This window comes from Delphinus delphis, chromosome 2 (genome assembly GCF_949987515.2).
Source record: "Delphinus delphis chromosome 2, mDelDel1.2, whole genome shotgun sequence".
Classification (NCBI taxonomy): domain Eukaryota; kingdom Metazoa; phylum Chordata; class Mammalia; order Artiodactyla; family Delphinidae; genus Delphinus; species Delphinus delphis.
Window position 1 is genome coordinate 91,415,183 of NC_082684.1, and position 13,984 is coordinate 91,429,166.

At 39.8% G+C, this 13,984-nt stretch overlaps 1 protein-coding gene and 1 long non-coding RNA gene across 5 annotated transcripts in view; one reads left to right on the plus strand and one right to left on the minus strand.

Moving 5' to 3' along the window:
• SLC12A1 (solute carrier family 12 member 1) overlaps positions 1-13,984 on the plus strand; it is a 93,045-nt gene that overhangs the window by 45,063 nt on the left and 33,998 nt on the right. For all 3 annotated transcript variants that reach the window (XM_060005178.1, XM_060005176.1, XM_060005177.1), the window contains exons 14-17: positions 1,021-1,176; positions 4,648-4,747; positions 5,524-5,635; positions 13,697-13,837. In XM_060005178.1, coding sequence (XP_059861161.1) covers positions 1,021-1,176; positions 4,648-4,747; positions 5,524-5,635; positions 13,697-13,837 — 509 coding nt within the window. The remainder of the gene's footprint in view (positions 1-1,020; positions 1,177-4,647; positions 4,748-5,523; positions 5,636-13,696; positions 13,838-13,984) is intronic.
• The window catches only part of LOC132420609 (uncharacterized), an 84,134-nt gene that overhangs the window by 11,366 nt on the left and 58,784 nt on the right, over positions 1-13,984 (minus strand). The gene's annotated exons all lie outside the window — the stretch shown is intronic.

A 13,984-nucleotide genomic window follows, 5' to 3' on the forward strand; every position in this document is an offset into this window, starting at 1 on the left:
GTTCATTTTTAAAGAACAAAGTGAAGTAACTGAGGTTGGCAGGGGTAAGAGTGGAAAGGAAGGAGGAGAAGAGGAAGAGAGAAAAAGAGGAATAATAGAAAAGCACAGAAACATACACACACACACAGACTCAGACTGAGAAAAATAAAGGCATTTGCAGTGATGTTCTTGAAGTGCTATTTCCATCTTGTGGCCAATTTGGAAATTGCTCTTGAAGACGGAAAGTTCTGTTGTGTTTTGGCAACTCCAAATTTAAAATATGCTTTACCCATAAACCAAATGGGCCGTTCAAATCGGAGCTTCTTTATCCTGACCATACTGTCTCCCAGCTTCTTTCATTTCAGGGAACTAATAGAACACGGAAACCCTCATGCATATATGAATGGTGAGAAATATTTTCTTTGCAAAATGCAGGATAAATTAATGCATCAGGTTTAAGAAGCCATTACAGAAAAATTTCTCCCTCTTTTGCCATAGATTATTATTTCTGAAAGGGCAGGCACGATCCTCTTAGAGTAAAAGCAGAGCTAGCATGAAGTCAGTGGATTGACTTTTGATGACTGCTCTGCCCTCCCCATGGGAACAATAAGCCTATTGTCTTAACCTTCTCTTTCTTGAGCCACCAAGGTGTTCATCCCACAAGCACCGCCCGCCCCCCGCACCCCGTTACTCCCCACTCTTTCCATCTCTCCTGCCTCCTTTCAACTCTTGATGGCATAGATATCAGATGCTTAGGAATTCGTTGTTTGGAAAGACATCCTGGCATGCAGGAAGTGCGGAGGGGCTATGATTGACACATTTTCTACATTTCACAGCTTTCTTATTTGGTGTAATTAACCTTCATAGGCCAGGGACCAAGATCACAGAAAGCAAATAATAGAGTTAGGAACTTGACCTAAAAGTTCTGATTTTTATGCTAGGAAAGAACACATGTTACCTACAGTCTAATAATACACAGTGGTATGATGGTGATAGTGTGGAAGGTTTTCTTGGGCACATAGATTTTTTTTTAAATTTCAGGATGGAGACCTGCATACGGTATTTACAACATGTGGGTATCTCTTTTTGGAGCTATTCTGTGCTGTGCAGTCATGTTTGTCATCAACTGGTGGGCAGCTGTCATCACCTATGTCATTGAGTTCTTCCTCTATATCTATGTGACTTACAAGAAGCCAGGTAAGATAAGATGGATTTGTATTGCAGGGGGTTTCCTAAGAACTCTCTAACTATCCATTCACTCAACAGATGTTTATTTGGCAGCCTCTATGTGTTTAGGTGTGCCATGTGTATGGTGGATATTAATAATATAATGTAATATGATACAATAGTTAAACTCATTGAGCACCTTAAATGTACTCATTTAATCCTCACAATAGTGCTGTATATTAGGTACTGTTAGTCCCATTTTACAGATGAAGAAACTGGAGTTCAAAGAGATGACCACTCGCTGAGGTAACCGTCAGGATGGGATGGAGCTGATATTTTAACTAGAGTGTGTATGATACCAAGCCCCACAAGCTGTCCACTGTATCACCTTCTAAAGTCCTGATAAACGAGATATAGTCCCTGTCCTCAAGAAGCACAGTCTTACACATAAGCACTTAACTATACTACAATATAGCAAGCACCGTGAGAGTGACATGGACAAGTTACTGAGAAAAGGAGAAGAAATGACTAACTGTGAGTAGAGATGTACAAGAAAACTTCCCTGGGCTTCCCCGGTGGTGCAGCGGTTAAGAATCCACCTGCCAATGCAGGTGACACGGGTTCCAGCCCTGGTCCGGGAAGATCCCACAGGCCGTGGAGCAACTAAGCCCGTATACGACAACTACTGAGCCTGCACTCTAGAGCCCACGAGCCACAACTACTGAGCCTGCGAGCCACAACTACTGAGCCCGTGAGCCACAACTACGGAAGCCCGAGCACCTAGAGCCCGTGCTCCGCAACAAGAGGAGCCACCACAATGAGAAGCCTGCGCACCGCAACAAAGAGCAGCTCCCGCTCGCCACAACTAGAGAAAGCCCACGTGCAGCAACGAAGACCCAACATAGCCAAAAAAAAAAAAAAGAAAGAAAATAAATTTATAAAAGAAAAGAAAACTTCCCTGGTTCATGGCTTTTGTTCCCAGGGTCAAGCGCTCAGTAGGTACTTATAAATATTTGTTGAATGAACACATAAGCTACTTTAAAAAAAAAAAAGGCAAGAGACTAGGATTGGTTAATCAGATAGAGCCAGGGAAGGTTATTCTAGGCAGAAGAAAAAGTGTGAGTGAAGTTAGGAAGCATGCAAGTATGTGGCGTATTTAGGAAGCTCCAAGGCCTTTAGCACGATGGAGTCCTTGGGTGCTGAGGAGAAGGGGCCTGAAGGTGAGCCTGGAAGGGTAGGTTGGGCCAGATGAACAAGCTTAAGTGTCGTGCTAAAGAATCTGGAGCAGCAAGAAGCTGCCACAGATCATTCAGTTGGATCTGAACTTTGGATGTTACCTCTAGAACCAGTGAGAAGGATGGATTGAAGCTGGGAGAGGCTAGAGATTAAGGAGTGCAGCACTCAGAGGTCCAGTCTCAGGGGCCAGACAGGCCCTGAGCCATCCTCACACTCTCCTTACCATTACTCCACAAGTAAGATAGAGAAGGTAGTAACTACTTTGGAGGGTGTGCTTTTGTTGCTTTTCTTTATCACTTTATCCATTTTTAACATCAGGTATAATTTATGTATGGTAATATCAAACCCCTTTAGATGTACAGTCTGTAAGTTGTAACAAACTTACCCAGTCTTGTAACCAACACCACAATCAAGACAGAGGACATTTCCGTCATCGCTAAAAGATTCTGTGCGATCTCTTCCCCCCAACTTAGCCCCTAGCAACAACTTTTCTGATTTCTGTTCCTATAGCTTTGTCTTTTCCAGAGTATTATGCAGAACCATATAAAATAGTGTGTAGCCTGTGTGTATGCTTTCTTTCACTTAACATGAGGTTTTTAGACTCATCCATGTTGTTGCAGGTAAAAGTAGTTTGTTCCTTTTTGTTGTTGAGCAGTATTCCATTGTATGACTAGATCTCAAATTTTTAAAAAATGTATTCACCTTTGATAGACCTTTGGGTTGTTTCCAGCTCGGGGTGATTATATCTAAAACTGCTATAAACATTCACACACAGGGCTTTATGTGGGCACAAGTTTTCATTTCTCTAGGAGTGGGATTTATGATTATGTAATAAGTGTACACATAACTTTATAAGAAACTGCCAAGCTGTTTTCCAAAGTCGCAGTATCGTTTTCCATTCCTAACAGCAGTGAATGGAAGTCCTAGTTGCTCTGCATCCTTGGCAGCACTTATTACTGTCAGTTGATCTTTTTAAAAAAAACATTCTAATTGGTGTGGTTTGGTCTGCATTTTCCCGATGACTAATGATGTCAAACATCTTATTTGCCATCCACATACCTTCTTTTGGCAAGTGTCTGTTTAAATCTTTTGCCCATTTTTTGAGTTGTTTGTTTTCTTATTATTCAGTTGTAAGACCTCTTTATATATTCTAGATGCAAATCCTTTAGCAGTACATGTTTTGCAAATGTTTTCTGCAGGTCTGTGGCTTGTTTTTTCATTTTCCTTACAGTTTTTTTTTGAAGAGCAGACATTCTTAATACTTATAAAGTCTAATTTATCATGTTTTTCTTTTATGGTTGGGCTTTTTGCTTCTTATCTATCTTTCCCTAATCCAAGGTTACAAACTTCTTCTGAAAGTTTTAATGCTTTAAATTTTTAATTTATGTCTCATCCATTTTGAGTTAATTTTTGTATATGATGTGAGGAATGGCTCAAGGCTGATTTTTTGCATATAAATATCCAATTGATTAATATGGTTTTTAGAAGAATGAAATTACCTAAGGTATGCTAAATGCCCAGTGCATAGTCAACACAATCAATATTAATCTTCTTTATCTCCAGATAATTATAGCTCATCATTTTCCTGGCTATTCTGAGCAAGACTGGGGAGATGGCTCTGTCTGCCATCTGGGATGAATCTGTACATTCCCATCAGGGACTTCTTATAAAATTTAGAGGATCCATCTAATATTTAATTTTTTAAATTTAAGTCAGGACATGGCAGTGCTTACCTCCCTTATTATGAAGATTAGGTCCTAAAAAATCAAATTAAAATGCTTGCTAAAGACTGACCCTCTTCATGGACATCTGGAAGTAAGAATTCCCAAGCTATTCAGTTTTATTATTCAAATATAAAGATTGCTGCACACTGTCTATGTATGCAGAAATGCTTCTTTTCTTTTCAGCTTAAGAATTGTGAAGACCTCTTGAATTTATTCAGGGGCTGACCATTTTCCCAAATCTATCTGCCTGCAATGTGGTTATAACACAGCCTATCCCATCGAGTAAGGTTTCTTAGGCTGCAGCTCTAAAGTCTGATCCTTAGCTGGAAAGAGAGGTCTCACTTCTAAGAATTCACAAAGTGTTCATAGAATGACACACTGCTCTTTCTAGGAAATACTACATTATGTTTTCTCTTATTTGGGCGTTCATCACTGCTGACGTAGCCAAGGAAAATCATAGAAGGGAATGGCTTATAAAAATATTCACAGTATACAGAGGGAAGCTGGGTGCTTTTATGCCAGATTTCTCCTTCGTCCACAGATGTGAACTGGGGCTCCTCCACGCAGGCTCTTTCCTACGTGAGTGCTTTAGACAATGCTCTGGAACTAACTACAGTGGAAGACCATGTGAAAAATTTCAGGTAAAACTGGCTTCTCAGGCATCCTGGTGTCATTTCACATTAGAAGTAGCTTTCCTCTATGGGAGACCAATGCACTAGTCACACACTTTATGGATATATTCTAAGATAGGCAGTCTTACAAAACTGCCACATTTTCATGACAGCACCTCCTATGAATGAGCGCTTCTTTTCTTCTACTCTGAGCTGTGCCCACCCCCAGCTATAATCTCTCATAGTGCTGGCTGTCACCTTCCATGAACAGATAGAGAGGGGATCTCAGTGACATGATTTCAGAGAGATGTCCCCAAATCCCTACACACATTAATCATTGTTGCTGTCTCCATTCAGCTTACGGCTTTGTGGCTTACTGAATTCCCTTAGGAGAAGTTACACTCTAAGTTCTTCATTAGTTATATCTTATTTTGAATGGAACCTCAAACCACAAGCTTTGAAAGGAGGGTGAAGGAAAATAACATGAAAATACTGGTTGGAGAAGGACTGGTTGTATTGGGGATTTGGGATAGGGTATTGTCCAGAGGAAAAAGGCAGGGGGAACCGAAGACCACCTCTTCCTTACTTTACATTTTACTGTCACTAACTAAACTAAGAATACAAAGATGGCAAGGTTCGCAGGAAGTCACGATGATTCAAGACTTCTAGTAAGAAACCCAAGAAACAGGAGAGCAGTTGTCCCATTTTGCCAAGGCTTCTGTACCAGCCCATTCCATTGGGGTGGTTCTGGGCTCACAGGCTTCTCGCCATGGCCAGTTCTCACACCTTCTCTTCTCCACTTCCAGGCCCCAGTGCATTGTCTTAACAGGGGGACCCATGACAAGACCTGCTCTCTTGGATATAACTCACGCCTTCACCAAGAACAGTGGCCTTTGCATCTGCTGTGAAGTCTTTGTGGTAAGAGCCACTTCATCCCCTGAAGGTGCTTTTTCCTCCCTGCTCACTTGTGTTCTTTTACATGAGCCTAACAGGTACACACAGTGATAGGAGAATGGCAAGGCAGTTTGGACAAGGACGCTTTTCCTTGATTCATATATCAAGGACTAGCAGGGGCCCATGACCCTGAATTTAAATGAGTGGATGAAATGTGTTTCAGATTTCACAAGAGACCAACTAGAAGTGATAAATATTTCTAAATGATGGCCTTTGAGTCAAGAAAAAGAGAATTGGCTCAGAAATCAAATGAAAATATTTGGGGTGATAACTGTCCCCAGAAATATGAAAGGATAGAATGAGCCAGAGAGCACTATTATATAGATTAACTGATGAGGAGAGAGCCAGACAGAATGGCCTTAAATGAAAGCAAGTAGAATCTAGATTAAATATTTGGGGCTTCCCTGGTGGCGCAGTGGTTAAGAGTCCGCCTGCCGATGCAGGGGACACGGGTTCATGCCCCGGTCCAGGAAGATCGCACGTGCCGCGGAGCGGCTGGGCCCGTGAGCCATGGCCACTGAGCCTGCACGTACGGAGCCTGCGCGTACGGAGCCTGTGCCCCGCAACGGGAGAGGCCACAACAGTGAGAGGCCCGTGTACCGCAAAAAAAAAAAAAAAAGATTAAATATTTGGATAAACTTGATGACACTACAGATATCTAGGGAGTTAAACCAAGTTTTCCATGCCTTAGATAAATATTCAGAGCTGAATGAGTTCCTTTTTTGTTCAGAAAGTATGTGGTAGACTAATGATAACTTATTCATGGTTTTCCCAGGAGGTATTCAAAGTAGATGCTAGACATTTAACCATAATTATTGACCAATCATCAATCTATAAAGTGAGGAGAAAGCATTAAAATTATAACAAAATAATAAGTCTAAATTCTCCAAACCAGCTACTTCTACTTGTTTTTGCAGTGTGCTCTCACGTGCTCTCTCTCTCTCTCTGTGTATGTCTCCCTGTTTCTCTCTCTCTCTCATGCTCGCGTACCACTCAAAATCCTCAACAGTGCCAGTGTATTATTATTGTACTTACCTATTCTTCAAAGTATTTTCCTACAGTTTTTCTTATTTCAATCTACATAACAGTCTAGTGAGGCAGAGAGGAAAAGAAGCCCTGTTCTCACTATACTGATTAGAAAAGCGAGATTCAGGAAAATTAAATTATGCACAGGGTCACATGACAAGAAAGTGACAGAGCCAGCATATCGGTCCAAGTCAACCAATTGTGCTCTGTGTTACAGCATAAGGAGAAAGCCTTAGCAGACTTGTATCCCTGAGAGTGCTGTTAGAATCAGATACCACTCCCTAAACTTCCAATACTTGACAGGGGAATAGGGCTGTCAGGAGGCTACGTAACCCTGGGGCCAGCCGACTGTGCAATGATGCAGGGGTTAATTCACCACATGTCATCATGACCAGCACTTAAGCATCTTTTTACACTTGGCAATACTCTAAATGCAATATGAAGCAAGATGGTCATATTCTCTTTCCTCTAAGTGCTTATATGATAGTAACTCAAACAATATAACTCAATGTAATAATCCCGTAGGCGGTAGAGGGAATCCTACTGACTACATAAGATTGACAGGTTAAGTAATGACCAACAGTGACTCCAGAGGATTTTTTAAAATCTTATCAAGCACCCTTCTCTCAGCTTTGGTGCCCTGGATTAATGGATTTCATTTTGGCCAATAAAATACAGGAGCCAGTTTTGATGGAATAAGCAGTTTGGGGGTTTTTTCTTCTCTAGCAATTTAGAGAAAACTTAGTTTAGCAGGCAATAAAATATCTTTAGGACAGGAGAAATGAACTTGGAGTATAAACAGTCATATATTAGCAAGGGAGAAAAGGTCTTTTTATAGAGATGAGATATTACTTTAAATTAACCCTTTGCTGCTTTAACTGTAATAAAAAACAGTATGATTCTGAAATACCATTTCATGTGAAATAGGTACTTAGGTCTGTATCTCTAATGGCCCTGGTTGTTTGACATGTATATTGGACCACTTTATACATCACTGTGCTGGTCCCTCTGAGTAAGGCCCAAGAGCCTTGCTCCCAGGTGCTGAGGTTCTCTTGGGGACAGAAAATAGTTACTGTATCAGTTAATGACTTTCCAGTTAGCTACTCTCTGTGAGCTCCTGGGGCTGCAGATGCTGTCAGCAGTTTTCAACTCCATGCTCAGTTGTCAATCATCTTTGCAAAGAAACAGATGGAAGGGGATGTAGTGGAAGTTGACCTACCATTAAATTTTTTTTCCCAAAAGCATAGTGGTTGGTGGTTAGGCCAACCTTGTGGCAAAGGTTAAACGGTAACAATGATGTTGAGAGAGAACAATTTAATTTTTAACTCTAGGAAGCTCATGCTTATGGACTTCTGAGACACACAGTCAAGTTCTGAATCACTGTTTTGCCACCTATTAGCTGTGAGTCCCTTGGGCCCATAATTTATTCTCCCTATGCCTCAATTTTCTCAGGTATAAGATGGGCATAATAATGATGCTGCTGCTGATGATATGATGATGATAGCACCTACGTTTGTTACAGAGTTGTGAGAAATCTGTAAGATAAGCTTTCTAGTAGTCAGCTCAGTGTCTGTCAAACAGTAAATGCTCAATTAATTTTAGTTGTTACTGTTGATAGTTATTATTATGGTATATTTTCGATATACCACGGTTAAACATTTTCATTCTGAAAATATATCCCCTTCAACAGAAACCTAAAACACCCTCTCTTAGAGAAACCAGGTCCAAACTTTGGATCTTGGACTCTTAGGTATCCAGTGGCTTGATCAGGACAGAATAGTGAGATACGCACTCCCACCCAAATAATCACCGAACACCAGGCTCTGTGCTCCATCCCTCTGGTGAACTCCAGTTACCTGAAGTGCTGACATGAAGTGCCATACACTACAAGGAAGAAGCAAGACTCAGAGCTCAATGGCATTTTGATGCTGGCGCGTAGACAGAAAACATATGCCCCCAGCTGCCATTTCCTGCAAAGGGGCATTTTTAAAGGACTAGACATTGTAGCCCTGGAAGCTGCTGAAGTTGAAATTAAGAATTATTCTTTTGCTGGGCCCCAAGCCCGCACTGTAGCCTTCCAACTATTCAACTAACTCTTACACTCACCCATTAGAGCCTCTTCCTACCTCTTGCTTTATTCTACTAAGCCTAAAGATTTCAAATGAGGGACCCCTCATCAGGACAAATTGGGGGTTACTTTTTAAGGAATCCAGCTTGGTAACTTAAAATAATGTCTATTCTTCTCCTGTAAATTACCTTATAATAAGTCAGTGATACACTTATATCCCAGAAGCCTTTATATTCAACACGTAATTTTCTTTTTCTTGTGTGCCTCACTCCTCTCACCATATGAAGACTACGAATAGGATTCCACCTTCTAGCACCCCTTCGCATTTCTGAGTATAGCCAAGTTCAGTGGGTTCAGCAACAGGCAAATATTAAGTCAAGGGTTGTGATCTCCACCAATTCTACCCTGTGTACCATGGCTTAAAAAACACTGCCTTTCTTTGTCAGTTAGTCTCCTCACTTATTCATAGTAGCTGGAGAGATAGTAAAACCAATCATTGCAGATTACTTAGTTTGGACTTATGTACCCTTAATTCTTCGGGTACACTACATTCAGTTCTAAAAATATTACACTGTCAGCTCATCAAGTGAAAAGGCATCGTGCTTCAGCAGTCACTCACCCATATACTTCTCAGTGTTGCATTTAAAGGAAGGTTGTTTTTTTTTTTAAATTAAAACAAATATACTTTAAAGACGGAAAGGTGGCCCAACTGATCTGGGATTTAAAATGCCAATCAGATAAAGTCATTATTGCCAGAAAGTGCAACACTTACTTCTTTTCTAAATTTTGTCTTGAAACTGCAAAAGGCTTTCAAGTTTACAGTGGCATCTTTTATTAAGTACATTGTGTTGCGTTGGCTGAAAAATAAAGATTTGTTTTTTAGATTGCTTCTATTTTTTATTTGGAAGCGTTAAGAAAAATATTAGGTTGAATCATGTGAAATTTACATTTTTGGATGTCAAAAGCTGTTGAATATTGGCAATTTCATATGACGAAACTATAGTCAATAAAACAACACCCATATTCTACTTCTCCTAATTAACAACAGTTAGCATTTTTCTTAGATGCTTCCACTCACTTTTTAAATGAAATAAACCACTGCACATCAAGCTAAAGTCCCCTTTATAGCTGCTCAGCCCCAGGGATCTGTCTCCAAAGGCAATGTTATCTGAGTTTGACTGATTTTCTTCTAGTCATTTCACCTATGTGTACCAAGATGTAGATCTATTTTGATTAATGTTTTCCTACTCATTAATATTCTTTAAACCTTGGTTGTCCTGAATAACTTTTGAATAACTATTCAATAACCTTGAATAACTTTTGACCAGCTTCCTCATATAGATCCCCTTTTAACAAGATATCATCCTGTTACCCTTTCTCTCTCTCTCTCTCTTTTTTTTTGTTGGAAAATTTACAAAATATCTTAATAAAACCTAAAACTCTCTTTGAATTCGAAGAATCTCTTAAGAAAATTAGCAAATTCAGATAAGACAACCAACTTTTAACTCTACAGCTTATGGAGGGCAGTTCAAGCATAGATAACCCAGGGAAAACAAAAATTTTCATTTTTTTTTTTTCTATTGTCATCCTTCTTTTAATCTCAACTTTCACCTCCATCTAGAAGAAAATGCTTTTTTTAGATGAATTTATTCTCTTATAGTCATTAAGTCTCTGTCATGATGTTAATAAAATAATGCCATGACAAAACATGGGAAGAATGAGGTGACCTATGACTGGGCACTAGGATGCATGGTGAGATGAAATATGCACCAAATAAGAAAAGGAAAAATTTTTTTCCCACAGTTCCAACCAGAGAGGCAAGGAAAGCAAAGACAGAGCAATAAGACTCTTAACATTTTAAAAAATAAGAGTTGGAAGGAACACTGCATTTGGCCCAAATTCCTCTATTTGATCCCAATAATATTGGAAATCCTTTGCAAATTCTTTTTCATAATATTCATTTATTTGAAGTAGTGTCACGTCAGTTTCTTCTCCAGACTAAATAATTAGAATTCCTTTACCCCTTTCTCAATCGATGTCAAAGTTATAATACATACAAAAATTTTACAGCTTCTTTGTTCAAATCCTGAATTAATTTATATACACATATTTTGGATCCTAACTGAGCTAATCTCTATAATATTTTAATTGGGTGGTTAAATTCATTTTTGTGACTATGACGTATTTGAATGTTGAATAATTATATTCCAGTGTGTCTTCCCTTTCTGTTAGTTTGCTTTTTCCATACTACATTTGTATTGTAGCCTGGCCTCACATTAATAAGTGTGCTACAAGGATATTATAATTGCTTTTAGCCAAGAGAGATTCTACGTGAAATATTTTTATGACTTCTCAATATGGCAAATTTAGGCATTAAAGTAAATCTCTCTGTCACAATTAATGTTTAATTTGGATTTTTGTAATATTAATAGATATATATTAGACTATATTTATTGAAATAAATGCCAGTTTTCCCAGGGGTTCAAAGTCATTGTGGTACAACTCAATATACTCATAGTCTGATACCTTTCCTAGCTGTTGGTTGTTCTTCTATGTCATGGTTGTTGTTACCATTCGGCTTCGTTGAATAAAATATTTCTTCTTTCCTTTGCAGTTGATGGTGTCTAGGATGACCAAGAAGGACTAGTGGTTGAAATGCACTGACAGTTAGAACCCTGAGCAAAATTTGATCTATAATGACATGTTTCCTCAGGCTAGGTCTTCTGGTTTAATAACTATCCTTCCTATGCCTTTACCTTCTCCATCTTCATTGGAGATTCTTATTTTTTAACTGTAATGTAAGTTATCCAAACTGTTTTGATATGTTGGTAAGTTCTAGAAAATGTTCTGGTAAAAATAAGTACAAAAGGGTTTCCCTGGTGGCGCAGTGGTTGAGAGTCCACCTGCCGATGCAGGGGACACGGGTTCGTGCCCCGGTCTGGGAAGATCCCACATGCCACGGAGCAACTAGGCCCGTGAGCCATGGCCGCTGAGCCTGCGCGTCCGGAGCATGTGCTCCGCAACGGGAGAGGCCACAACAGTGAGAGGGCCACGTACCGCAAAAAAAAAAAAAAAAAAAAAAAAAGTACAAAGAAGAATCTGACCCAATTTAAACAGAATGTTAAAATGGAAGTGACCCCAGAGAATACTAGTGTTGTATAATAGACACATAATATGTGCCACAAATGTAATTTAAAATTTTCTAGTAGCCAATTAAAAAAAGTAAAAACAGGTAAATGCAATGCATCCAGAGTATTATCATTTCAATATACAATCAGTATAAAAGTGTTAATGAGATATTTCACATTCTTTTTTCATACTAAGGCTTCAAAGCCCAGTGTATGTTTTACATTTCCAGTACCTCTCTGTATGGACTAGCCACACTTCAGATGCTCAATATCAACATGCGCATAAGGGCTAATCACACTGGACAGTGATGGCCTAGATAATTTTCTTATTGTTATAAATGTGGAGCCCACATTGAGAGAAAACAAATGGCATACCCAGGGTATCAGCTAGACGTGCCAAGAGCCAGATCTAAACCCTCCACTCCAGCTCCCAGTTGAGCACTCTTTCAGCTCTGTTGTAGAACAGACGCAGTGGTGGAATAAGGTCTGGGACTTCAACAAGATTGTGAACACTCTTTCATTATAATAAAAAGCAACTTTGGATGAGCACTTACTATATTCCAGACATCATACTAGGTAGTTTATCATGACTGCTTGAGATGACCTTGCAGGATAGCTATTTGATCCCTGTTTCCAGAATAACTTATCAAAGCTCAGACATCATTAACTACCTCCAAAGTGGCCAAACTTAGAAGCCAGTTCTGTCTGACCACAAAACCTGGTATCTTTTTCATACACACCACTCTCCAGTCCAAGACCCTCTAAGACTACAACTCCAAGCATGATCTGAGGACGAGCAGCATCTCCGTCATCTGGGAGTCTGTTAGAAATGCAGAATCTTAAGCCCCATTCCAGCCCTGCTCACTGCCTTTCACCAAGATCTGAGGTGGTTAGTAAGAAATCTAAGACAATTCAGTAGAATACCAAATCTCTCTATGAATTGAAAGAACTTCCCAGGAAAATAGTACATTTGTACCTTTGTCAGGCACATGGTAGATAATCAGAAATACCTTTGGGATTGATTTGAACAGCGCTAGCTTGGACATTTAAGGAAGAAGAAACAGGAACAGAAATTTTAATTAAAATGAGTTTCCAGAGCTCAAATCTTGAAATTATAAAATGCTTCATCTACCGCTGCAACACCTGCCTCCTTCTCTCTTAATCTGTTCTTCCTATGCCATAGGTATGTGAATTTCTAATCCCACCAACTTCATTGAGTAGTGGGAAATGTTAATTCGAACAGGAGTATGTCAACATTACACAGGGAAAAGTGGTACAAAGGCGTCTTCACCATACACGAAAAGCAACGAATGGGCCTAATAGAATTGTCAAGATGTGGTAGTTCCTGCCAGGATTTGCAGCTCACCATACTTTGGCTCCCAAGAGTGCTGTCGCATTTCTTGAAACTGGGCTCTAGCTGAGATTTCCTTGGTGTTCCTAAATGTGGCTCTTGCTTTTGAGTCGAAGGTTGATTGTGAATTTATCCTGAACTTCTTCAATCACATTTTCAGTATTTTTCTCACGTGCCATGATGCCCTCAGCTCTTTCTTTTGACATGAGGCAGTTAATTAAGTAGGTGCTAATACATCTAGACATTCTGCATGGAAACTGAAAACTGTGAGCAACCCAGGTCCTCTCCAGAAGGTTGAATTTCTGTGAGTCCTGTTTAGTGAGGTGTTTCCCCCTCTTTCCCATTTCTTAAGTCAATGGGGGCATTGCTGGCTATTTTTGTCCTTTAGAAAACAACAGCAGCGTGATGTATAATAGCAGGGCTTCTAACCAATATTTGATTGTGTCACGCAGGGACCGCGCAAGCTGTGTGTTAAAGAGATGAACAGCGGCATGGCAAAAAAGCAGGCCTGGCTTATAAAAAACAAAATCAAGGCTTTTTATGCAGCAGTGGCAGCATATTGTTTCAGGGACGGTGTCCGAAGTCTCCTTCAGGTAAGGCTGGCACTGAGGGAATGAGTACAGAGGCAAAAGACAATTAGCACTCCGTTTTAATGAAGTTCCCAAATGGAATGGCTCCAGTTGGGCAGACTAGCATCAGAGATCAATGCAGATGGTGAAGGAATTCATTTTGAATTCCTG